The sequence below is a fragment of the Cottoperca gobio genome, chromosome 10 (assembly GCF_900634415.1).
Source record: "Cottoperca gobio chromosome 10, fCotGob3.1, whole genome shotgun sequence".
NCBI classification, from domain to species: Eukaryota; Metazoa; Chordata; class Actinopteri; order Perciformes; family Bovichtidae; genus Cottoperca; species Cottoperca gobio.
In genome coordinates, this window is record NC_041364.1 from 8,479,795 (window position 1) to 8,506,048 (window position 26,254).

General features: G+C 40.2%; 1 protein-coding gene across 3 annotated transcripts; it reads right to left on the reverse strand.

Moving 5' to 3' along the window:
* zdhhc9 (zDHHC palmitoyltransferase 9) lies at positions 1 to 24,784 on the reverse strand. 3 transcript variants are annotated; one of them, XM_029441181.1, is made up of 11 exons: positions 24,727 to 24,784; positions 24,272 to 24,449; positions 23,965 to 24,178; positions 15,981 to 16,141; positions 11,948 to 12,106; positions 10,372 to 10,509; positions 9,873 to 9,921; positions 8,935 to 9,037; positions 5,478 to 5,581; positions 5,110 to 5,281; positions 3,208 to 3,369 (listed from the first exon to the last, which is right to left on the reverse strand). In XM_029441181.1, the coding sequence occupies exons 3-11, from the start codon at positions 24,126 to 24,128 to the stop codon at positions 3,208 to 3,210; spliced, it is 1,212 nt and encodes a 403-aa protein (XP_029297041.1). In that variant the 5' UTR covers positions 24,129 to 24,178; positions 24,272 to 24,449; positions 24,727 to 24,784. The 3 variants fall into 3 exon arrangements, with proteins under 3 accessions (XP_029297043.1, XP_029297041.1, XP_029297042.1); XM_029441182.1 differs by having other exon boundaries at positions 23,965 to 24,187; positions 24,272 to 24,778; XM_029441183.1 differs by lacking the exons at positions 24,272 to 24,449; positions 24,727 to 24,784 and having other exon boundaries at positions 1 to 3,369; positions 23,965 to 24,128.
* Between the last annotated feature and the right edge of the window lie 1,470 nt (positions 24,785 to 26,254).

Here is a 26,254-nt window from a genome sequence, read left to right on the forward strand (position 1 = left end):
TAATAATAAGACAATATTGTTTATTTACCAGACACATTGATCATGTAAAAAGAAGTGAAGTAAATTGAATGAAACACATATAATCACAGTGCTGATACTTAACAAGTGAACATAAATAAAGATTTCCATCAATGGTATAGTATTGTATCTGTATACATAATGCAATGTAATAGATTGATCAGAGCATTCAGATCTGACCATCAGGGCATTTTAACACAGGAATCATACGTACAAGAGCTCAGCTTGAGCTAAAAATTAAACTTCAACCGTCCCTTTTAGAATCTCCCGTCTCTTCTTTCATCAAATATCAATCATATACATTCTTGCTTCTCGGTGACAGCAACGCAAATCGATCAAATGCACCAAACTGTCGTCAAATACTTTCCACAAAGAAAGTTCAGCCGCTATGTTCAGCTTTAAAAACTAGTCTTAGTACTTCTTATTAAAAGTTTTCCAAACAAATACTCAGCAGTTACACTTGTTTATACTTCACAGAAACAAGAGTGCCACACAGTTCACAGCTTCCTCCAACTGAGAGGTGTCGTTAGCTCTCCTTTTTTCATTGAGATTCATCTTAAGATATTTATCAATTAATCCATTAGTTGGACAGAAAATTGATTGCAAACATTTTTTGCCCAACATGTGATAGTTCCAGCTTTTCGATTATAAATACTTTCAGATTTCTGATAGTAGGTTTTGGATTGTTGGTAGGACAAAAGCAACTTTTCTGACAAGAAAGTCCTCCACAGCTGAACGAATAATGATTAAAACTGGCCTAGATTAATCTTTTATCATCCAAGGTATCGAATGTTTTAAAGCTTTAAACTGCTCCACCAATATTTTTGGAGTTTAAATCTTCAGGGGAAATTGTGACCGTCTGGAGTCTTAATAATAAATCATGTGTGATACAATGCTCTTGACACACTAGAACTTTTACACAAGTATATTTCACAAACACCAACTCTGTCTTGCATACGACACAATCACTATTACAAACCCTCGCTATCAGCTAACATCATTGAAACACTAAGAATAAGCTTCACTTTCTCTCCCTCTTTCCTCTGCGTCCCCTCGAGCAATCTGTGACCAAAACAAGAACTCTGCAGCCACATGAAAGGCTGAAATACACAGATGTGTGAAAGGAAAGGAAGTCTCTGCCTCGGCTTTATATTCCGGGTGATAATGAGCCGGCTAAAGACGGCTGCAGTGTAGGCGACCTCAGCCTCGGGCGTACTGTCACAGCAAAGATGCAAGGAAAAGGAGATGTGTTAAATATGTAGGAATAGGAAGAGAGAGGGCTCGGAGGAAGATCAACTCGGGTGTGATCAGCAAGAGGAGGCGCTCGAGCTCACAGGCAGCATAACCAACTTCGGCAACAACAAAAAACAAAACCTTGCTGCAATCTTTCCTCCTCATAAATCAGCCGAGAGGTTTTCTGTACACCTGTTAAAACTATGTACAATTCAACAATGGCTTCGCTTAGTTTTTGCTTCATAAAAAGGTCTAATTCAGTGGTTCTCAACCTTTCAGCATTCGACTACCAGCAGTGACCAGTTATAACAAACAGTCCTTTTTCCTCAAACTGCTTAACATAATGTTTTAGGGGAAAGATTCATCGTATTACATAATAAAACTAGAATTACTTAGAATAACCCTTGCTGAGAGTTAGATGAGAAAACCCCTCTCTTGTCTGTACGCTAAATATGAAGCCAGCAGCAGGTTAGCTTAGTTTAGCTTAGCATAAAGACGGGATCAAGGGGAAACAGCGAGCCTCTGTCCAAAGTTAAAAAATACACCTACAGCACCTCAAATGAGCACTAATAATGTTGTTTAATGTGTACAAAAAATGAAAATGACGAGTTCCAGCCGTAAAAAAAACACACAAAACATTTTGTTTTTTGCAAACAATAATTCAATGAGATTTGACAGGCAGAGTCAGGCTAGCTGTTTCCCGCCGTTTCCAGTCGTTATGCTAAGCTAAGCTAAGCTAACCATCTTCTGGCTGTAGCTTCATATTTACTGTACAGACATGAGTAGTATCAATCTTCTCATTTAAAGCTCTGCAGGTAACCAAATGAGCCGAACTATTCTTTAAATCCTCTCGTCTTACCCCTCCAGGTTGGGAACCACTGGACTAATTAGAGTATAAACGTTGGCATTTCTCATTTTAACACTGCATCAGTGGTTAGAACGGATCTCATGGGCTTCTCTGTTGGTCGACCTCAGTTGCATTTGATGGTGCAACTGTTATGATAAGGCACTGTTACTACTAGTGTCTACTATCATCAGAAGTCAGACCTTTTCCTCTCACACATACAATGGACTGAGCGTCTCCTGGATAAAAGACTTTAACTGTACGTTAAGCAATTTCATCTATTTCAGAGCACCGGTGTCACACTGCATCCTCGATATATAAAAATGGAAGGACAGGCGTTGGTCTGTATCACTTAAAAAAAAGAAGAAGATGCATGTAAGTAATAACAGTACTGAATGCAGCAATATCAGAATACAAGGTCGATTTTGACTTGCATGGAAGGAGCCTTTAGGATATCTCAGTTAAGGATTTGCTTGTCCTCCCCCTGCCTGGACATCATGTGTACTTACTGCTGTCAACCCTTCTCATCAAAAAGCTGCTTGTCCAGCCTTCTCATGGTTTGCATAGGACATGTAATATGCACACAACAGATGATAAATGACTGTATGTATGAAGTTTTATACATGTCCAGAAGTAATATTGTCTTTGCCAGACACTTGCAAGGAATATATTTGAACTGGCCTCTCACAATAAATGTCATTACGCAATTTTAATTAAAGAACAAAAGTAGTACTGACAATCAGAGCGACCCACAGGTGACCTGCGGGGATGTCATACACTTGGAGAGTTTTTTTTTCCCTCTCTGCAGTTCTTCCTGCAGCTTCTCCCCCTGCGTGTCTTTTCCATGCAGTGTTCAGAGGAAGCTGCTGACTTTCCATTAAATCAATGGATCCTGCTCTGTCAATCAAACAGCTCTGCAGCTACTGGTGAGGAGAGGAGGGAAGAGGAGGAGCTACCGCAGAAACTCCGCTCTTCTGGTGGAATGTAGGGCGGGCGTCGGAGAATAACTGAGTCACCCACACGGTAATCACACATTGATTAATAATGTTTCAGCTCCTGAACAGGCAGGATGCCGGGGGAGGGGCTACGACGAGAGCCGCCCCCTCATGCAGCTAATGGGCTTTGTCCTTGGCGACGGATGCTTCTGCATCAGCCTCGGGTAGGACCTTTGGAGTTTCCTCTTTGGGAGAGGTTCTCTTCTCTGCTGAGGCGGCAATGCTCGGCTTGGCATCATCAGGTGTGTGCATGTTGAGGATGAGTGGAGCTGTGATTTTCTGTAGAGAAGAGACAGAGAGAGCCACTGATGAGAAACTGAGCTGCAGCAGAGCAGCGCAGGAATGATTACATGCAGACAACAAGCATGTCATTTGTTTCAAGCGATAACTGGCTAAACTGTTTCACTGTTTTAGGATTATTACTAGAGCTGCATGATGAGGAAAATATGTGATAACTTTGTTGAATATTGCAATAATGATATTTATTGTGATAAATAAACAGATATTCTCAGTTCTGCTGCTTTCAGTATATTGTTAAAATACAATAACTTGCTTGTTGAATTAAAAAAAAAAAATGATATTGTACAAACTGTACACAAAAAGGCATCAATAGACAAACAATGATAGTTTACATTTTAAAGTGCAATTCAAAATCCTTGAGTGCAATATCACAGTTGTCCGCAATGCGTTTATCCTTGACGATGAAAAACAATATATTCTGCAGACTTAATTATAACACACGTCTAGCAGATCAGAACTCTTCTCTACCCACTATATAACAAATCAATGAAACAACAACATTAAAAAAAATAGCCACTGGATGTTGCTAACAATGACACAGTTTTATGATCACTCAGCATTTAAGAGTTACACTCAGGTAAAAATCTCTATTTATTAATATTAAGATTAAAAAGTAGCAAAAACACACATTAGTGACATGTGACTAAGTACATTTACTCAAATTAAGTACAATTTTGAGGTACTTGTACTTTACTTGAGTATTTCCATTTTATGCTACTTTATACTTCTACTCCACATCTCAGAGGGAAATATTGTACTTTTAACTCCACTACTATTATATATATATATATATATATATATATATATATATATATATATATATATATATATATATATATATATATATATATATATATATATATATATATATATATATATATATATATATATATATATATATATATATATATATATATATATATATATATATATATATATATATATATATATAGTTATTTTGCAGATTTATATTATTAAAACAAAATAGATTTGTGCGCCCCAGTAGCTCATCTGTTAGAGCGGGCGAGTCCTTGCCTTAGCGGCCGGGGGTTTGAATCTGACCCGTGGTCATTGGAGTCATCCCCCTTCTCAATCTTAAACTATGCTATCTCCACTTTTACCAACTACAACATGAAAATGAATTATGAATTATAAAACAATAATATACTGTATATTATATGGAAGTCGGCCATTCTGCAAAATAAGTACTTTTACTTTTGGTACTTTAAGTGTATGTTGATGCTAATACTTTTGTGTTTTCACAATTTGAATGCAGGACTTTTACTTGTAACAGAGTATTTCTGCATCGTGGTATTATCACTTTCACTTGAGTAAAGGAGCTACGCATTTCTTCCATCACTGCAAACACAGCTAATGATCTAGCCATTAGCAGAAGATATAACAAATATAAATGGATCAACAATAGCTACTACTTAAAGTAGCTATTGTCGCACAAAATGGCTCCACATTTGTGCGTCTTAAAATGGATTATCAATGTCACACACACACACACACACACACACACACACACACACACACACACACACACACACACACACACACACACACACACACACACACACACACACACACACACACACACACACACACACACACACACACACACACACACACACACTTTTATGTCTGCTCTGTATTCACTATTCTGCTTTGCAGCCTCGATCCATTTTACAGCCAGAGAAGTGTGTGTGTGCTCACTGTGGTTTGTGACACTGGGTTGCTGCTGGAGGAGGAGGGCGAAGCAGACACAGCAGGCGCAGCAGACACAGCAGGCGCAGCAGGCGCAGCAGGCGCAGCAGACACAGCAGACACAGCAGTCGCAGAAGAAATAGACGAATCCTCCTGCATCATTCCTCTTCTGTCCAGGACGCTGGAGAGCGAGACAAGGCGATCAGTCACTGAGTCCTGCTCATTATTCGCAGGGGTGAGTTGTAGGACAGGGACAAATCTAAAAGTCTAATCTATCACAGACACGGTTACAGAGCTTATTGATAACAGTTAGAAGACACCATGATAATAGATTCAACAAAAAAAGGTGTCAGATTCGGTCTTAATCTGACAGTTACCTCGGGTACGTCGGCCCACAGAGCACCTCGAAGCAGTTTTTGAGGATGTTCTTGTGGCTGTACGGGTTCTGGACTCTGTTCTTTCCCGACCAGGATCCTTTAATCTGAGCAAAAACAAAATGTACACACAGCACTGTAGAGCAAACTCTTCCCAAACCACATCCCTGATTTTCCCTGTGCTTATATCTTATTCAAAAGCATAGTTCCTTTTTTAGATGTTACTCCCACAGGCTTGGCTTTGACCTACTAAAAAGGATCTTTAATGATTCCTGGTTTAACGGGAACTCTATGTGCCAACGGCTGCGAACGAGCACAGCATGATTACAACCACTTTAATAATTCATTGAAGAATCTGAGATTTAATACAAAGGATTTCCCCAGAAGTAATAAAGTCCTTTCACACTCTACTGTATATATGCTCTCAGACATGTGCATTACATGGCAGCTACTCAGAGCTGAAAATACACGCCCATATCTTCTGCACGTTATTAGGATTATAGAGAAAACAATGTAATCTACATGTTTACAGATAATATTCTCCTAAAACGACATTATAATAGAACATCAATCAACGATAAGACAGTAAAGCTTATCATTACTAAAAATGCAAACACATTTCAATTTCCAACATTATTGCTTTCTATTACTTTTGGGTATTTTATTGCTCTTTACTCCGTACTGTGGTAATTATCTGATTTTATGTTATTGCAGGTCTGACATGTTTTGGTTTTTTCCATGCAAAGCACTTTGTAACTTTTGAAGTGCTGTATTAATAAAGTTTATTATTATTATTATTAAAAACCCAACTGCTCTTTGTAGTAAAGATTCAAATACAATTATCATTGCTATGAAGGAAACAAAGGGGACTTTAAGCAGGGTTACTTTTTAAATCATAATTGATCAATTTAAGTGTAACTAAAAATACAGGTTAGATAATATTTGTATCAACTCAAAAGACATGCAGAAGAAGAAACGGTATATTGATTAATTGACATATATAATTGCCCTTTAAACTAAACAAAGTTTGGAGTTTGTACTAAATGACCCTCCAGCGAGTCAAAGAAAACAGCTTTGTTTTTTGCAGTAGATATAGGTCAACAGTCTGCCCATGAGGTACTTCAGCCTATGTGTACTATCTCTGTGTGTGTGTGTGTGTGTGTGTGTGTGTGTGTGTGTGTGTGTGTGTGTGTGTGTGTGTGTGTGTGTGTGAGACACAGCTGACAGAGCATGTGTCATCCTATGGGAGAGACCAGAGCAGCTACAGCACTCAAGGTGCCTTCTCTTGTTCGCCCTTATTCCAACATCTCCCTCCCTCCTCCCTCCTCCCTCCTCCCTCCTCCCTCCCTCCTCCCTCCTCCCTCTCCCCTCCTCCCTCCCACGGCAGTATTTCTGGCAGAGTGCCCGGCCCCTGCAGGTATCGATGAATCTATTATTAGGCCAATAACAGATATCGAAGCGGCCGGGCTGACAGCCATTGTTTCAACTCCTGGAGCAACATTACACTGTGCTGTAGGTGCTCATTGCAGAGCTTCATTACTGATTAAATGAAAAAAATGAGGCCAGCTTTCCTGCAGGAAAGAAAAAGGGGAATTGTAAATTAATCATTACAACAAAGTACGAGTGCACTTTCTTGCTTTCAGCCATCTAGAACCTCCCACCACCATCGCGGCTGCCGCTCTCTGCTTCTCGTCAGAGCGTCTGCATCCCCTAACAAAGCCTCCGATAACATAAACGCACTGTTAACTAGCGTACACAACATAAATGACTCCCTCTGTGGATTCATCCACCTGCATCATCAACACTCTGACTGGCTGAATATGCACATTTGTGTGGTGACTCAATGGTATTCAAGCAATCAATACTTTTATTCCTTATTTAGCCTCACAAGCGTCTTTGAAATGTCGCTAGCGTCAGAAACCAGCTGGTCCGTTTTGTTTTTATTGACACTAGCAGCTCTTAGTGCGTATTTTTAGATCATTTGACGACGTCGGCTCGGTGAGCAGAGGAGTCCAAGCATCCACCAGCCAATTTGTCATATGGCTCAGACTCAGAGCAGAATAAAAGTGTTCCTGCTGTATTTCACACATTTGGTGTCAGTGTGGTAGAGCTCGATGAAAATAGAACATATTGAATTCTAAATACAGAGAAAAACATTGTTTTTTCACGCACTGGTCAATTTTAAGAGTTTGGGTTAATTTGCTTCCATAACACGAGAGAAAATATTGGAAACACAGATTTAGGTGTTTTTTTTTTTTACTGACTTTGTCTATTTGCGTCTGTAGATTTCTCCTAAATTCACCAAAAGATAGCATTAACACAAGTAATACCAAAAACAATTGTGAAATGAAAGTAATCATCTTGGGATTGTTACCCTGTTCACCTGTAGAGCCTGTAGAGCCTTGCAAAATGTAAGTCACTTTACAAATACATATCTTTTAAGTGCGTTTTCTCAAAATAAGTTTTTTCTCATATCGCGAGGCAGAAATCTCCGCTTCAGTAGCACTGACGTACACCAAACGTTCATTCTATATTCTGAAGCTCATCACTGATGGGGTTTGTTCATACATCATTCATAGCCGGGTTTATAGAACATTTAATTTCTAAAAACATGGCAAATGTTATTATAGAATTATTTTTTATGGCCGTTGACAGTATTTACTGCTTTATCCAATAAGGTATGTAAATGAGCACATATTTAAAGATAATGCCTAACCCTAAACTTTAGAAAACAAAAAGAAATAATTCTCTTTATGCAAGTAATCGACTTGGGAAGTGTCATGTGAGAACATGTTTACCCTATTCACCTGCAGTGTCTCACCTTGAATAAAAAAGCGTGCAGTATTTCTTTGTTTTAGCTAGATAAATAGACTTGAGATCTTGTTTGCACAATCTATGCTTTCTTTCAACGCTTTATGTATTTGCTTTAGGAAGTTTACAATAGCAGCCTTGTTTAACGAGCTACAGTTTTACCAGCGCTCTGTCCCTCCGTGCTGAACGAGGCCGAGTTGTTGTCAAGGAAACAGCTCCGCAGTCTTAGAACTTGTAGTGTTTACGCCTCTGTGATGCACGTTTGTCTTTCCAGCCATGTGAAGCCTGTACTCTTTGTATCTCATCTGTAAAGAATCCTAGCAGTGCGGTAGGACTTTGCTCTAACATGACATTTATGGTACATTTCCAAGTGGTTCCAGTTTAAATTGTTAGGAGAGGTGAACATAATGGTGGCGGGTCAGATGAGCACCGACCAGCATTGCCAAAAGCTGCCTGAATATTTGGGTCTCAGTTCCCCCCCATTAACACTCGGCCACTTCCTGCTTCTTGGGTGAATGACAGAGCTATTACACACTAAAACCTTTAAATAAATAAAATAACAACGTTTCCATAAAGACAGTGTGAAGCAAACTAGATGCCCTCGTGAAAACAGTCGTAGATGTGACAGTGAGACGTATGATGCACTTACATCCTCATTGGTGGTCTGGTTGAGAGAGATCAGGTAGGTGTGGAAGCCGGTCAGTCCCACCACCGACCACAGGGTGAAGAAACACACCAACACCTCCAGCACAGTGGACTCCAGTTAAGAAAAAAGCAACAGATGTTTTCTGCCTGACTGAGTTGGTTGACTTTTTAAAGTTTCCAGCTTATTTGTTATAAATCAAAAGTCTTGTAAAAAGGGGTCTTGAATACGGACTTGATGGCTACATCGTACTAAAAAACAACTGAGGCGGTCCTTTCATTGCAGTGTAGAGCGAGTTAGTCCTAGTAATGTGAGTGTTACGAGTATGATAAGGAACATTTTAGGATCACTTATTTCGTTCTTACATAACCCCGTTTAGCTGCTTAGCTTACATAACGGCTCATATTGTCAAACTGTTTATTTTCTCTTTCAGTGTTAGAAGAGAAAAGGTTCTTAGGATGAAGACTAATCTGTTTATGATGTAGTGCTAGATCAGGTAACGTTGGCCAGGGTTGCTAAATTTCTCCAAATACACTAAGAGCAGGACAGAGACTATCGTCAGCCCAAACTCTTACAGCGTTCAAAACCGGCTTCCACACTCGGCTACTACTGTCGCTATTTACTAATTAGCTGGACATGATAAAAGCTGCAGCTCATGTAAGAGCAGATACACATGTTGTCTAATCCATTCTTTACACTTTGGCTTTTGGAAAAGGCCACAAAAGCAAATATTAAGAAATCCAAGCTTGACAGGCGTGCCGTGCCTCGTTACAGATGTTAAGCTATTATTTGGAAATCACTTAACAGGGAGAGGTTTAGGGAATGGCCACAGTCATCAAACGTATATTGATGTTTATCCAATTTTCTATTCCAGGCAATCTGACAAACATTTCCCACAGCAGCTTTTCTGCAGTGTATAATGTGGCCAGAGCTTAAAAGGATATGTTCCAGGTGTTTCCTTCAAAGTGTTCAAAAAGCCATTATCCACCGAACCTGTGAACAGAGCAACAAGGAGAGAAGTTCAAATAAGACTTTATAAAAATAATCTGACTGCTTCCTTTTTCATTTTGTTCTCTACTGAAAAGCACAATTACTCCAGTATTAAGATAACAGGCCTAGAGCTATTTATCCGGACTGGAAACACATTGATTTCCTCGCCTCTCTGTCTTCTTGCCGTCTGCGTTGGGTAGAACAAGGAAGCAGGAAGATGAGGATGAAAGAGGAATCATGTCAAGTTGTCAGTTGCAGTAACGTGTCGTGTCACACTGCAGTACAAAGCCTGGTCTGAATCACGTCCTATTTTCAGCACATATGCATGAGTTTGCATAAACTGTAGAAGCTGCTAGCGAAGCTTGCGTCACAGGTTCTTCCTCTTTTGCTACATTCTCATGTATTAATCTCCTACATATGTGCTCTTTATGATTGCACAAACAGGATACTTACGCATCACCACGTGGACGATGTCAAAGGTGAAGATATAAATGGTGAGCAGGGAGAGCGACAGGGTGAACATGTAGAAGTATCTGTAGTTCCTCTTGCCCACACAGTTGCCTACCCATGGACAGTGGTGATCAAAACGGTCTGCAAAAAAAAAGAGAAAAAGGTCTCCGTATAAATAGGTAAATTGTACAGGAGGCTGCACACACAACTTTCTTAGAGAAAAGACACTTTTGGAAATCAAACAAGTGTTAAAAATACTCCAGTATTTCAGTCAAAGAGGGCTTTGTGCGTCTAAATATAGTGAGCACTGCAGATGCAGATGAAACCAGGGCAGTGTCAAACAGACAAATGGATGGAGTTTTAAACAATATGCAGTAAACATTGAGGCAAAAACACAAGATGTGAAGCGGCTCGTAGATATAAGGCCAAAAATAAAATATTTTTTACCTTATAATAACAGCTTCAAAATCATTTGAATGCAACATTGACTAATTGTAACACAACGGGATCATATTTCTCTTTGATGACATACAGAGTGTCCTGATGCTTTACTTGTCTATAAAGTAACATCATATGCTAACGGCTGCTAACAGTAACTGCCGTTAGCCAATTAGCTGGTAGCTCAGTTAGCCGTGCTGGCAGGACTGGGAGCTCAGAGCACCGTTGTCGTTAACACCACTATCTCTGGAGCTTTGGGGAGGATGTTTTCAGGCCTGGGGGAGGGGGAAATGCTGGCTGGAGCCAGGTTAGAAATATCAGCTGGATTGCCATGTCTTGTTACATTTGCTTGATGTTTGGCTGTGTTAGTTGTTAACTCACTAGAGCTTAGCATTTAGCTCAAAGTACAGCCTCAAAGAGCTTCTAGCATGGCTGTAGACTCTTTGTCTTGTTATACATAGTCCCCCCCACATTCTTTATTGTATATAGTGCTAAAATCAGATGTGTGGTGCAAATCAGAGGTCTGGAGCCAGACAAGCACTTTACCCCCATAGTTATTGTTTTATCTTCATTCCAGTGTGCTGGAGCTAAAATACTAGAGGAAGCATTATAAACAAATATAGTTGATAAAGCAGTTTGGTTGTTTTTTTTATTAAGCTGCATATTCTGTGAGACTTTAACCGCTATAAACAATGTAAGGCTGAGGTAGAAAAGATATGACTGCAGTAAAAGAGGGACTGAGGCATGCTGCTGTGTCATACTGTAACTAAGTGTGTGTGTGTGTGTGTGTGTGTGTGTGTGTGTGTGTGTGTGTGTGTGTGTGTGTGTTCTACAGCAGGTGGACACAGATGAACTAGTGTTCACAATGACTGAGCGCTTATTCCCCTCACTGAGCCTCCACTGTCTCCTGTGAGTCTACACTCCTTTAGACGCATTCCACACACACACACACACACACACACACACTTAGTGTATTATGAAACGTCTGATACACAATATGCTGTATCACGTCAGGAAGCTATTTTTCCCCACAAAACATTTCTCACCTTTCTATTTCTGACAAACTGAAATAAACAGATTTCAATGAGCCGTCTCTTCACTTTTTAAAGCCTTTGAAGATCAGAGGACTTTTCTTTCTTACCGACGCAGTTGTCACAGATGCTGCAGTGAGATGCTCGAGGTGGTCGGAAGATCTTGCAGGTGTAGCAGTACTTGAGCTTTACGATCTGGTTGTTGATCTGAACATTGCGGATTCGAGGTGGGGGGCGCTGCCCTGCGGGGACGTTCCCATTGGCAGCCTCTGTTGAAATAAAAAAAACATTCATTAGTAGGTGTTGCCAATCTTGCTCACACAATGAACTAGAATGGCACTCTGGGAGCGCAGACCTACTCCCCCAGAGCCAATTAACATGCTCCTCAGATGGTCCCAGTGGGAAGTCATTCTTTCAACTTTGGTGTGTTCATGAGCTTTAAGTCGTACTGTGGAAACAACATGGAGGCTACAAAGAAGATGCGTTGCATTTTTCTCTCAGAGCGTTTAAACAACACGATATCTTCCAGAGTTGTCGTCCCGACTTGAGGGAACATAACATTTGATTTGCAGAAATGTTCAGATTAATCCGACACCACATGAATGCAGCACTAATGCCCTATTTTGCAATGCTAATGAAAGTAAAACATAATTTGTGTATCCGTGATTCGATCAGCTCCAAAATGTTATAGGTTCTTCCCTAGCCCATGCTACACCCTTCCAACTAGATTTTGCAGATTCTACCTTGGGAGAGGTAACAATTATTATAAAGATATTTTTATTTAATCATAATCTAATACAACAAAACCAGAAACGATGTCCAATGTCAAATTAACACCCTATGACTAAGTCTTAAACAGGCAGTGAAAAATGTGGGATTCATTGACGAGGACAAGAAAGAAATAGGACGTAAATCTTGACAGCTGAACCTTGAGGGTGTCACAGAATGACAGAATTGGCTCGATACAGTATTGATGATGCTGGTGGATTTCTGTGTAATCACTGTTGAGCTGTTAATATTGTCCTGCTGTTTGGGCTTCAACTAAAACCTTCCTAACACTGAAATATCTTTTAGGTGAGCAATTCAGATCTTTCTGATCATGAAGCGCTGCAAGAGCCGAGAGCGTAGAGAGGCTGGCTACTGACCAGAGGGCTGCTGGCTGGAGTCTCTCTGGAGAGAAATCTACCGTGAACATGCTGCACGGGGAAGCTGTGAATGTGGAGGTAATGGAAAAGAGCCACTAAGAATGCTCATTTGACTTCCTGGGGAATAATTAAGATAAGGAATGTGGCATTTGTGGAAATGATCTGGACTGGAGAAAGACTACAGCATATTGTGCATCAGACATCTCATAATACTCCAACTAGAGATGGCTCCGGGTATAAACAAATATAATTTGTAAAGCAGTTTGGTTGTTTTTTTATTAGGCTGCATATTCTGTGAGAGACTTTAACCGCTATAAACAATGTAAGGCTGAGGTAGAAAAAGATATGACCGCAGTAAAAGAGGGACTGAGGCATGCTGCTGTGTCATACTGTGTGTGTGTGTGTGTGTGTGTGTGTGTGTGTGTGTGTGTGTGTGTGTGTGTGTAGAGATGAACATAAACTAAAAAGGTGCACTTTTATCATTTGTATAAATCCCTAAATGATTTCTCTGTTCTGTAAAACAAAATAGTTTCTGCATAAATACATCATTTACAAGCTTGTATATCAAACCATCCATAACACATCTACGGACATAAAGATGGTGAAAATGACTTTATCCGACAGCACAAACTGCTCTGCATTATGAATCTACTCAATGTAGGATTAGTGGCTTTCAGGATAAACCAGCGGAGAATAAACAAATGAGTCATCACTAACGGGGGGGGGGGGTGATGCCACTCCCTCGGGTAGCAAAGCTCTGTCTGCTAGTGGTATTATATATTCCAAGAGGATGTCTCTCCTCCTATTACCATTCTCCCTCGAGACTTATGGCTAACAGGCTGAGGGGACAGAGCATCGAGGCAGCGGCGGCTTCATCAACATGCCTGCCTCAGCCTCACAATGAGATCCATACCTGCCTTCTCGACTGGCTGTTATCTGTTAGCGCACCCACACTCATAACCGCTAACAGCCACCATAACGCATTAGAAAACATACTGTATAAGAGATACAAGTGTAGGATGGAAGTTGTTAAGCTAAGTGCTTCATTGCATTAGTGCAAAGTCTGGATATTAAGTGATGAAGGACTTTCTGAGATGTGTTGGTGGAATGTACGACATGTTACCAAAAAACCATTAGGTGACTGCACTTGCATAGTGAAGTGCAGCTTAACAGTCAACAGCTTAACCCTTCATTCAATGTCTTTGGGTTGACTGTTGATCTGACAAAAAAGTAAATTTGACCTAGGGCTCCGGGAACTTCTGATGTAATTATAACTAATATAAAAATATATGACACACTTAACGATTCCTCATACAAAGGTTTGTATGATATCTTACGAAAAGTGATCAATAATCATGAGTTGCACCTCTATTCATATAAATAATTCCAATGAGATTTCCTCATATAAACTAGATGCTGTACAGGTCATCATGGCCACAGCTAGACCAGAGAGTTGTTGTCATCCGGCGAGGGGCATGAGTCACAGTCATGATGAGAGAAGTGCTGGCGGTCAGCTAAACAAATCTCAGAGGACCGACTGCCTCAGCCTTGCTTTTACAGCCCTCCTCCGTCATGAGATTCCACCAGCCTCCACCCATGTCTCTCGACTGGAGTGAGAGAGCACAAGTGATGGCTGAAGGACACCGTGAATCTTTAACAGAGTCAAAGAGAGAACATTGAATAGCCACACAGGGAGGGAAGGGCAGAGGGGGTGCAGATGCAGGGAGGGGGCAGAGAGGGCTGTTGTAGAAATATTGCAGAATAAAAAAAAAAGGTTATTCCTCCATATAATCTGGACAGCCCAGGGAGTGGACGTGGAAAATACACTGCTTCTAATGACAACAATGCAAAGGCTTTGTTGTCATTATAATGCAGCGTATAGTTTGTTTTGTGTAATGAGACAACAGGATCATTTGTAATGAATGTGTTAGACTGAGCTCTACATCCACGGATGAACTCAGCCAACCTTCAGCAACATAAAGAATAACAAACATGAATAAACCAACAGGACAGAGACTGTCCTCTCACTGCTTAACTAGCGTATATACTGAAGTATTTATGTCTCCAAAATACTTTCACTTGAGCTACTTTGGACATCATTTTATACAACAAAGAGCAAGCTAGAATAGATGATGATGATGATGTAGCGGCACATGGACTGTAATAAGCATTTGTCCTGAAGTTGACTTGACATTTGAATGAATGCAGATAAGGGATTTGTGCCTGGTGGTATTATCAGTACTGATTGTGCATAACAGCCATGCACACTTCAAGGTGAGGAGCTGGACTGTAATCACACAAGAAGAGGTGAGAACACACACTTCTTCAAACCTGGCAACAATCTGCAGTGGATCTGAGCATCATTACTGAATGTGCATGAATAAAGACACTACTGGGATCTTCTTCTTCTTCTTCTTCTTCTTCTTCTTCTACATGGACATCTGTCATTATGATAAATATCAGGCTCTTTAGCTGCTAAATGCTCCATTATGTTCACCAGCTAGTCCCTGTCTGTCTGCTGTTTGATGTTGGGCAAGTTGTATACGGCAGGTGGACACTGAAAACACAGCTGCCTGCTGCGGCTGAAAACATGAGCAGGGACCCAAAACAGTGAAGTTGCAGCCAGACAGTAAAACAATGAGCTAAAAACAACTCACTATACATCTTCATACAGCCGAGGGGAGCTGCAGATTAAGGTGATAATTCTCTGTAGGTAGTGAACGCTTTCACACTGATTACACATCGTCATTTGATACATTGCAATTAGAAAAATATTGATTATAGCACCTTTACAATATGTTTTCATCAAAGCCCTGACACCATCACAAAACAACATCGTTTCTCTCTGTAGTCAACATTTGAATGTTAAACTATTAATAGATAATACATGGATTATTCTTATTCAGTCACTGGATTTCAGACAAAGATTGAATAAATAAGTGCTTAAAAGTATGCTAAAATAAAGATAAAAACATTTCTCTGTGAACCGATAACTCACCTATTTCCATCTCGATGAATGTGGCTTCTTCTGGACGAGCCCGTAGCAGCACCCCGGGGTCACTGAAGCTGGTCCTCAGCAACATGGCGATGACGAAGAGGAAGAGCACGGCGGCAAAAACTGGGATAGCAGGAGAAAGATGGACAGCCAGGTACGGACATCTGTGGGGAAACAAAGGAAATTAAGATCCAGTCTTGAAGCAGGTAAAGTTTGTGTCTCGCTTTGTCACGATCAGAGCTGCTACGGTTAGTCGATTCATTTATTGTTAGATCAGACGGTCGCCAGAATATTGGAGTTTGCTAAGTGCAACTTCTCCAATGTGAGTATTTGCTGCTTTTCTTTGTTAGACTGTTGGTTGATTTGTCACCACGGACTTTGGGAAAATGTGATGGACGTTTTTTTAAAACCTTTTATAGACAAAAGGATTAAATCATCGTCAGGTACATTGAATAGTTAGTTGCAGCCTTACATTTCTTACCAGAAATATAACTCTCTAAATTTTAATATTTTTGAATCACACCTGCAGAACGACCTCAACAGAAGTGGGAGAGCTCTCTAAAACAACAAAAAGAGCATGTGCAGAGAGGGCATGACACGACAACATACATATTCTGAAATGGTGTTGTGAGCAGAAGGTCATGAACCACGAGAGCTGCCCTTTCTCTGGACCGTGCCGAAGTCATGGCCGTGAATAAACACCATGCCACACTTCCCTCACCTTCTGGAGAAACATTAGCATAACTCCGTTTTGCTAGGCCATTGAGATTAGAGCCAGCAGGGCTCCACGGAGAAGGCCTGCTGCTCAGAGCGATAACAGATGTGAGCTGCAGTGGCAAAGTGCTGCGACACAACAGAGCAGCAGCAAAGGCTGAGTTATAGGCATGAAGTTATTAATAGTTAAACTGTGCAGCCTCATCTCCCTCCCAAGCGGACTGGATCATATATTCATACTGCAACACTAATGCTGCACTACAGGATAGAAAGGTATTCTGCCAGATCCTGTACAAGAGGAACTTTTGTACTGCAAGTCATGCATAACGCCTGCACACACAGATCACACACACAAGATGGAAATGTGGACCATTGTCAACAACATTTTCAAAACTCTCCTCTGAAGACAAACACATCATGGTACAATACAGTTACATATTATTCTCTTTTTGTTTAAGTAAGACTTATTGGCCATAATTCACTTTTCCTGATATTTTACAGACCAAATGATCGATTATCCAAAAACAACTTAATCAGAAGATTAACAGATAAATAAATAAATAATAATTAGAAGCTAAATATAAGTAATAAGGACTTTACAATCTTTTTCTACACAAGATTGGTACACATGGTCCATTTGTGTGGAACATAATATCCCATAGGCAAAGCAGCCTTTTATCTGTATCACATATCAGCCATAACACCGGAGATACAGTTACATAAATGAGAATGAGCTATAAATTATTTTGGGTGGCCAAAACTGCTTGAAAGCAGCATTAATGCACGAGGATGTGTGATTGCATCTTGTTCAGTTGGGATTTGTTTGATCACATTTGACTCTTATAGCCATTTTTATTTTCACAATACAAATGTGCTGACAAAGCAAACAAAAATTAAATCTGTCCAAATACTTATGAACTGTACATGTGACATCCCATAATAAGAGCTGAAACAACCAATCATTTAATTGATTCAGCAACACACACACACACACACACACACACATACCTGTCAGTCAGGACAACATGGCAGAGAACAAAGTCCTTCTGTTTAGTGACACCTGTTCATGTAGATAAAACCATACAGGTACGTCAGCATACCTGTGCACTGATGAACCAACACACACACACAACACACACACACACACACACACACACACCTGCTGAACTGGTCTGAGCAGTTTCCCTGCAGTGCCCTTTTTCCACACTAATGGAAACTGCAGAGCAGAGATCAAATCAATAGAAATTTCCAGTGGACCAGGCCTGTGAAGCATGTTTGTCCCATTTGTTAGAGCAGAGCAGCCGATGGATTCAGGCTGAGGAGAGGCAGTCTGCCGATGAAGTGTAATTCCCGTAATGATGACTGGTAGGTATTGGAGGCACACTCAATCATAGGCTTCCCATCAAGCTCTCTACGTCCTTCCTGGATGTGACCGTTTCCTCTGCTGTTGAGGAGCAGTCGTGTCTGCTGCGTGTTCATAAGTCACCGCAGAGGCAGCAGAAAAAAAACTGGACTTAATCAGGCTCATGTGGGGAAAATGTTTTCATCAGTGAGGCGATCAATCAGACCTCCAAGTGACACTCGCATGCCACTTACACATTCCCGCTTTTTCTGCCTCTCCTTTGAGGCTCCCTAATAAACTAGTTCCCGTGGTGTAAAGCAACTAAGCACATTTACTCAAGTAGCCCAGCCAGCCACAACATGAGAATGCTACTTATGGGATAAAGAGGTAGTTTGGATATTTTTGAAGTGGTGTTGTATGAGGTACTTATCCATCGTCAGCGTGTTACATACTGTAGATGGCGGTCGGCACCCCCACACAGTTTGGAGAAACAAAGAGGAGGACCAGCACGGATCTAAAAATTGTTCTGCTGTGAACGGGGGCCGCAGCAAAATGCATTTTAGCCACCTAAAAGAAAGGCCCACTTACTGAAAGAACTCAATATCAGTTTAAGTGTACGCTATATTTAGAGTATTTTTACCGCTTTACCTTGCCGTCAGACAGCCCTTTCCGACGGGGAACTGAAGCCGTTAGCTCTGCTCTCTTCAAAGCCACTAAACTCCTTTGACTAAACAGTATTTCACCTCCCAGAACACGGGAGCTGCTATAAAGCTCAAGGCCGGAACTGCGAGCCACTTTCACCCCGGCCCTTTTCAGGACTGGAGGAGTGGCTGTCCCTAACCCGGCGAGCAAATCTTTATTACACCTAAGTGTTTTTTCCATATGCTATACTTGTATGCTTTTTTTTTTTTTTTTAAACTTAATGGGACCTACACTATGGTCATAAACTCATTAAGAGGGTGACCATTACGTTCGCAGCTCTTAGAGTATAGAAAATAGATTTTTTTATAGTTTAATAAAAGGGACCCTATAAGCTGAAAAACCTGCAATCAGCTGGTCATAAAGGACAATCACATAAATGTATAATGATTACACAGTGCTACATAAGAGCTAGAGATAAGTGACATACAGTACTGCTGATTCTACATGGAGAGTGTGAAGTTCACGTCACTTCGTGTGCATTAGATGCATTAAGGGGTGTCTACTGTAGACTTTTGATCCAGAGGATGTCCCCTCTTAACTCAGGAAGCTTCTAGAGTAGGAGTTCATGCTGAATTAAAATGTCCTTTAACTTTTCAGCAATAAAACCGCTGAACCCAGGATTATTATGTCACCATGTCATGACTCATGACATTTTACCTTTGTTGAACATTTCAAGCCATTCCTTTATTAATACTTAACAGTTGTAAGCTGTTGCAGATCTGAATGAATCATACAACAGATTAATTATACACTTGCTGTGGCTGTCAGATCCACAGTGGGCCTCAGTAACCCTGTCATACAAACAGTCTGTGGACTGTGACTCTGCCGGTTTCTAGAGCACAAATATTAAACTCAATCTTTTTGGCTTGTTGCCTCTTTTGTCCAATATTTCACAACAACAGTAAAGACCAGAGAATATTCCATAAAATCAACTTTACTGGGGTGACCAGGTATCTCACCATCTTCCCTTTATCATCTCACAACCCTTCAGATTCATCTTCTGGCTTTGAAGACTTGATCCAATATATGAATTGGTTAAAAAGGAGGTTACACTTAAGTTCCCGAGGATTCACTGTGTTGTCCAGTTTATATCAGTCTTCCTTGTTATGCAACACATAAACACCATATGAGAGAGATGAAACATGAGAGCCAGGCTCATGTTCCTTTTACCAGGATTAAAGCTCGGATTAGAGATGTTGCGTCATAGAATATTCACAAAGTGAAATGAAGAATGATGATGAATCTGATGATTTCATTTCAGCCACGTGAAAAATAATATTAGTGATTTAAGAGCATGATTAAAAGATGCAGTCATCTCTACACGTTTCTTCTAGGAGAGCGACTATTTCAAGCCAAATAGAAGAAGACAAAGTGAGGAAACATGTAAAGTAAGCCTCCCCGTTTGGCACAGGATGTAGGCAAAACTATAACGTCGCCCTCAACAGAAATACAGACCTCTCCTCCTACCAGAGAACAAAGCCTGTATATCACGGTTTCTGTAAATGGTGCATGTACACTGAATAGGGCATAAATCATGTTATTGCTCATTTAGTCAGGGCTGGCAGCTGCTTTCTGATTGGCTCACAGGGAGACAGGGTGGGGTTGGATGCTGAGGGAGGCTCAGGGGTCGGTTACAAGATCTCCTCTGACTGCAGCCGCTCGCTCTCTTCAATACGAGTTCACATTTTATGATGCTGACTAGAGGACGGGTGGTCAGCCAAACACACTGAATGCAGCATATGTAAGGAAGTAGATAACACACACACACACACACACACACACACACACACTCAGTCTCATTACATGCACATATGGTTCTCCGACTCCGTAGCTCAGCGTCCTGCGGTGGACAGACAGATGACATACTGTCCTTGTGTTTCAGTTTCTTGTTCCTTTATCCAAGCTTTATAGGAGACCATCCACATGCACATATGCATGCACGCACGCACGCACACACACACCACAATTACACAAACACACAAATGGGCCTTTTATAAATCATAGGTAAAATATAAATATGTGAAAATCCCATTTTAAATTAAATGGGCAAAAGAAACAACAGGGTGAGGACACGCAGTGCTAAAATTGATTCCGCTTGTAAAAAGGCAAAACAGGCCGGGCCCACCTCTTCACTGAGTAATTTGTTTAGTTGTTCCTAATGGCTTTTTGTATTTGTGTATTCAGCTGCTCGTTTCTGCAATTTAGCACAAATTAAAGCACAGAGAGGTTTCCCTGCACAGGGTGCTGATGGCTGGTAATAAAAGTGAGATGTCTGCCTGGCTGGTGTTGGATGTGAGCCAGCCCACGCCAGGACACTGCCCTCTCTGTTCACCCATCAATGGCCCGGTGCAGCTCACAGCTCAACCTCAAGCCGGCATGTGAGGAACGATTCCTCCAAAATAAGAAAACTACGCTCCTGAGACAGAGGATGTGATAACAGAATGATGAACAACAGCTAAATGCACCAGACACAAAAAGCTTTGTTTCCTAAAATGTGATTATAATGATGCAGTGTTGTGCATATTTAGTTTTTAAATCATTGACAAGCCTTTTGCAAATTTAGTTTTTGATCAATTATGGCCACTGTATGGTGATGATATTATAAATCATATTAGCTGGAGCTGTTATTAGTTGATTTCTTACTATTTTTGATAAAGGATTAATTGTTTCACTTATCTTTAGCACAAGATGGGTGAAACAATCCACTCAGTTGTTCTCAAAACAACCAACTAACAAGACTAAGAGTCTATAATCATGCTAATATTTGCTAATAATTAGCACTAAACTCAAAGTGCATCCGAGGCTGATGGGAATGCCTTTAGATTTGCAGTATTCAGCCAGAAACCAAAAGTAGTGCGCAATTACAATTTTGACCCGATGGTGGCGCTGCATGAAAATTCAGGGTATCACTAAAGCGATAATTCATTCTAAAGGGGGGGGGGGGGGGTATAAATGTCTGTACCAAATGTCATGGCAATCCATTCAACAGTGGTTTAGAGGTATATGATCTTTGGGTTTTGGACTGTCGCTTGGACGTGAACATCACCCGAGAAATCAAAACGGGCCTTTTCCCACAATTTTCTAACACGTATAGAAAAGAAACATTTAATCTATCGAATGTGAAAAGAATCGTCGCTGATACTATCTGAGGATACTCCACTCCACAATATGCATACGAAGAGAAGCTGGACTTTTAATGTTTCTATTAAACGTAGTTGCAAATGGGCAGTTTGTGAACGCATTAAACTTCTTTGAGCAGAAGGCTTTTACTCGATCAGAGGTTTGAATAAGATACGTATCAACGTGCTGTGTAATGGGGAGTTAGAAAATTACCCCCATGTTGTCTGGGCCCAATCTCCGCCTTAATATCCATCCCCCACAAGAGAGATAATGATGTTCAACTGTAATATGAACATGGCATGCTAACAACCCTGCAGCCATTAGTCACTGCAATGCCTCCTCTGGGCTCTGGATGTTCGATGTGAGAAGGATCAGCTCTCTCTTTGCTCCCAGCCGGACAACAGCTCCTTGTGTGCGGACTCAAAAGCAAAGCAGGAGGCCATTAAAGTGCAGAGCAGATAGAGATGGGAAGGGCCTGGCACTATGTGAGAGCAGCTACTTCTCTTCTCTGCTATGCTCCAAATCCATTTGGCCTGGTATCTGCAAACATGCACGTCCACAGTCAAGAGGGGTTACCGTGTTGCAGAGGAGGGTTTTTTGCTAAATCATTGCGCGTGATTTGTCGGCTAAAAAAACTGGCGAGATAAGAAAGAGGAAACGAGTGGGACAAAGACAAAAAAAAAAGTAAATGCAATCTAAATGAGAAGCAGCACTGCTTTACGATCATTCAAAGTCATGTTCGTCATTTTAAAAACAATCCTCTGTGCAGTCTGACAGGCTTTGGGTTCACATGCTGCGTCCGAGCCGGTGTTCGCAGTGCTAATGAATCCACTGGGTTTGTGCGAGTGGTGGTTTGAGACAGAACTGCTGAGACAACAAAACAAAGCAGCTTTCCTTTCTTAAACCAGAGGAGAAGCTGGGCAGCTAGGGTTATTAAATATTTAACACCTCAGTATGTGGTCAATCATAAACCTTCTCTCTGTCAGGGACTGCATTTTGAGCAACAAAACATGGATCCACATTGTGTCTGGGAGCAAATCCACAACAGAAATTCTTCTTGTTACAAATAAAAGGCCTGACACAGATCAGCTTACAGCGAGACTGCACAAGAAAACACTGATCAGAGAATTACATTACCTTTAAGTATATTTCAGAAGCTTACAAATGTCCAATACTGATTTAAAAGTATTGTCTATCAAACACATATGAAAGATAGGGTTGAGATGAGACTAAAAATAACCAACTATTTAGACAGCAGGTTCATTATTTCAGTATTTTCACGCACAAATATCAAATATTTGCTTATCAAATGTGAGGATTTTACCATTTTCTTTGTCTTTTACGATAGTAACCTGAATCTATTTGTTTTGGATGGCTGGTTGGATGAAGCAAGCCATTTAAATGCATTAAATTGAGTTCTGGGAAAGTATAATGTATTTTCATTACTTTCTGTCATTTCACTGACAAAACAATTAGTAGATAAATAATTGCCAGATCATTCAATAATGAAAAGAATCATTAGTTGCAGTCCTATACTAAAAATGGCATGATTAATCTCCATTTCCTTGATTATTTTTGACTAAACATATCAAATCACAAGTTCCCAGAGCCCCAGGTGACATCTTCAGAGGTTTTGTTTAGTCAAAACAAAAAGATATTTTGTTTACGATCACAGAGGACAATGTAAACCAGACAATATTCACATTTGAAGAGCTGGAAACAGAGCATTTTGACTGGAAACGATTAATCTATTATCAAAAAAGCTTCCAATTAACTTCAGTCGATCAACTTATCGATTAATGGATATTGAGCAACCAGTGATTTAGATTATGCAATTGTAATTTTATAGTTTTACTGGATGAACGTGCTGGTTGTTGATGTGTGCCTGTAGGTTTTATGCATTGTCCTTGTTTAATAAAGACCAACAATGAAGAGCACTTAAGTTGGATGTTAGATAAGGTTACTCACTAGAACATACTGCCAGCTACTATAGAAATATTGGGAATTTGGGAGGAGGCACACGAGCCCTAAAGTGACTTATGAGCACTTCCTGGAGCAAATCATAATTCATCATTTCATTATGGAGCCAGAGACAGGAAATTGACTCACTCAAAGGCGAAGAAGAGGGCGCAGGTCCCGACTATGAGGAACAGGGTCAGGTAGAAGACTCCCTTCTGCCGGGCCATCATCACCCGGCCGTCGCAGCAGAAAGTGTTTTTCCCCGGGAGCTTCTCCCATTTTCGCACCTTCCGTGTGATCATCACCGCCGACATGGTGTCCTCTCTGCAGATCGCCCCTCAGTCCTTCTTTGGGTTGATGTCAGCTGTTATACCGTGAAACGATTCAGACTATAAACTGATATTGCTTAGTCAATGTGACACAGTCCACTGGCAAAAAAAACACCCAAATGACTTACTGGATAATATTAAAGATTTCAGAACAAGGCGATGATTGTAAAGCATCTTTAAAAGTGTCGCAGTCACATCACCGTTGTTTTCTAATCCAATATTATTTCCCCGTCTTTACTGCAGCATGTCATTCCCACAGCGTGGATCCCACGCCGACAATCTCAATCCTCTCACCAGGCAATAATACTAATTACAAAAAAATATATATTAGAAATTCATCCAAATGCTTGCGGCAGATGTTTCCCACCAGGAGCTAGAAAATCCAGCCGGGGCTGTTGCATCGGGAGCACGGAGCTTGACCGAGTGACATTCATATCATCTCGAGAAATCATAAATGATCGCACAGGCGTTTCACAGACATCAGACTGTGACCATGCTGCTTGGACGTGGTCAGTATGCCTTCATGTATAAAAACATAAAAATCCTTCATAAATAAGAAATGACCGCTTGTACGGACGCAAACCTGTAAAGCTGTTTGATTCCTTTTCCCCCCCCAGCAGGACGCCAGCCCTTGCTTTTAGTCAATGGCAGCAGGAAACACGCCTAGATTTAAATGTTTTATCTTAAAGGGGCAGGACAGGTAGAACAAGAAGGAACAAAGGACACAGATGAAGGTCCTATTTAGATCACATTATGCTGAATTGCTCGCCTGTAGTATTACCCAAGGGACGAGACTGTGAAGGATTGTATTTGGTGAAGATAATTGGTTCTAGACACCAGATGCGTTAATCCCCCCAAGAGTTGCTCCATGTGTAGTTTAAAGGAGAGCAGAGGTAAACACCGCAGAGGTCCTCAGAGTAAATCACGTCTAAAGAAAACACTAAGATATGTTGACTTCAGCTGTGGCCCTAAATTGGGGAATAGTTTTGCTTTACCACACTGCTATTTTTATTTTACTATATTATTTTCTTAATGTCTGTGTTTTATTTAATCTCTTTTTAAAGCACTTTGGTCAACGTTTGTTGTTTTTAAATGTGTCTATAAATAAACTTTACTTTTTTGAATTCCATACATAAAATATTTATTGTGTTTAATGCTATTTATAGTTAATTCATTTATTGCTTTTCATATCCAATATCCAACTTTTTTTTTTGTCTATTCTTTTGAATATCTAGTGGTGTATTGTATATTGTTGGAGTATGTTGTGTACATGTTTATGTTGTACTAAACCAATAAATTTTGAAAATACAACAGAGTAGTGAGTAGTTTCGCTTCAGATTTATTTATAAATCTAGATACTTTGGGATATTAGTTCCCAAAAATGTTCCTCATATTCCTTATGAATAATGTAAACAATGTGTGAAATTAATGTCATCTATAGGCAAACAAAGAATAATTAAAAAGTGAAACTTAAAACAACACAGATTCCTATTCTCACATCTGAAGTGCCATTTGAATGCAACTTTCAAATTATTATTTGAACTAGTTGAGGGTCGCCGAACTGTGTTGGTCAATAGGACCAAAAACGTGTAGTAAAATTAAAGAAGGAGACTTTTTATCATGTGTGGTTATACCTTATTTACAAATGGAAAGCCTGTAATCAATAAAAATTACAACAAAATTGTGTAAAAAGATGAACGACTATCATATATATCTAATATTTACTAGCTCAAACCTTTGCAAAAGTTATTTCATATTATTAATGATGATACATTATGACATCTGTAACAAGCTCAGGTCATGGAAGTCTTGGGTCACAAACTAACACATTTGGCCAAATATTGACACAAAGCCCTTATTTTAATAAATATTTATAAGTTGATATAATCATTTAACAGAAGATTGCCATTATGGATTTTGTATTGATTATCTCAGCCTTTTTTTGTAACTGTAAACTCGGCATGAGCTTATAATTTAAAGTCTGCATGGTTATGTGTTCACGGCCAGTAATAATAAAGACATTTACACTGACCATACAAGCTGTATTATAACCCCTGCTAAGACATACAAAGTGATATTATGATGGTTTAATATTGGCTCAGCTCAGTCAT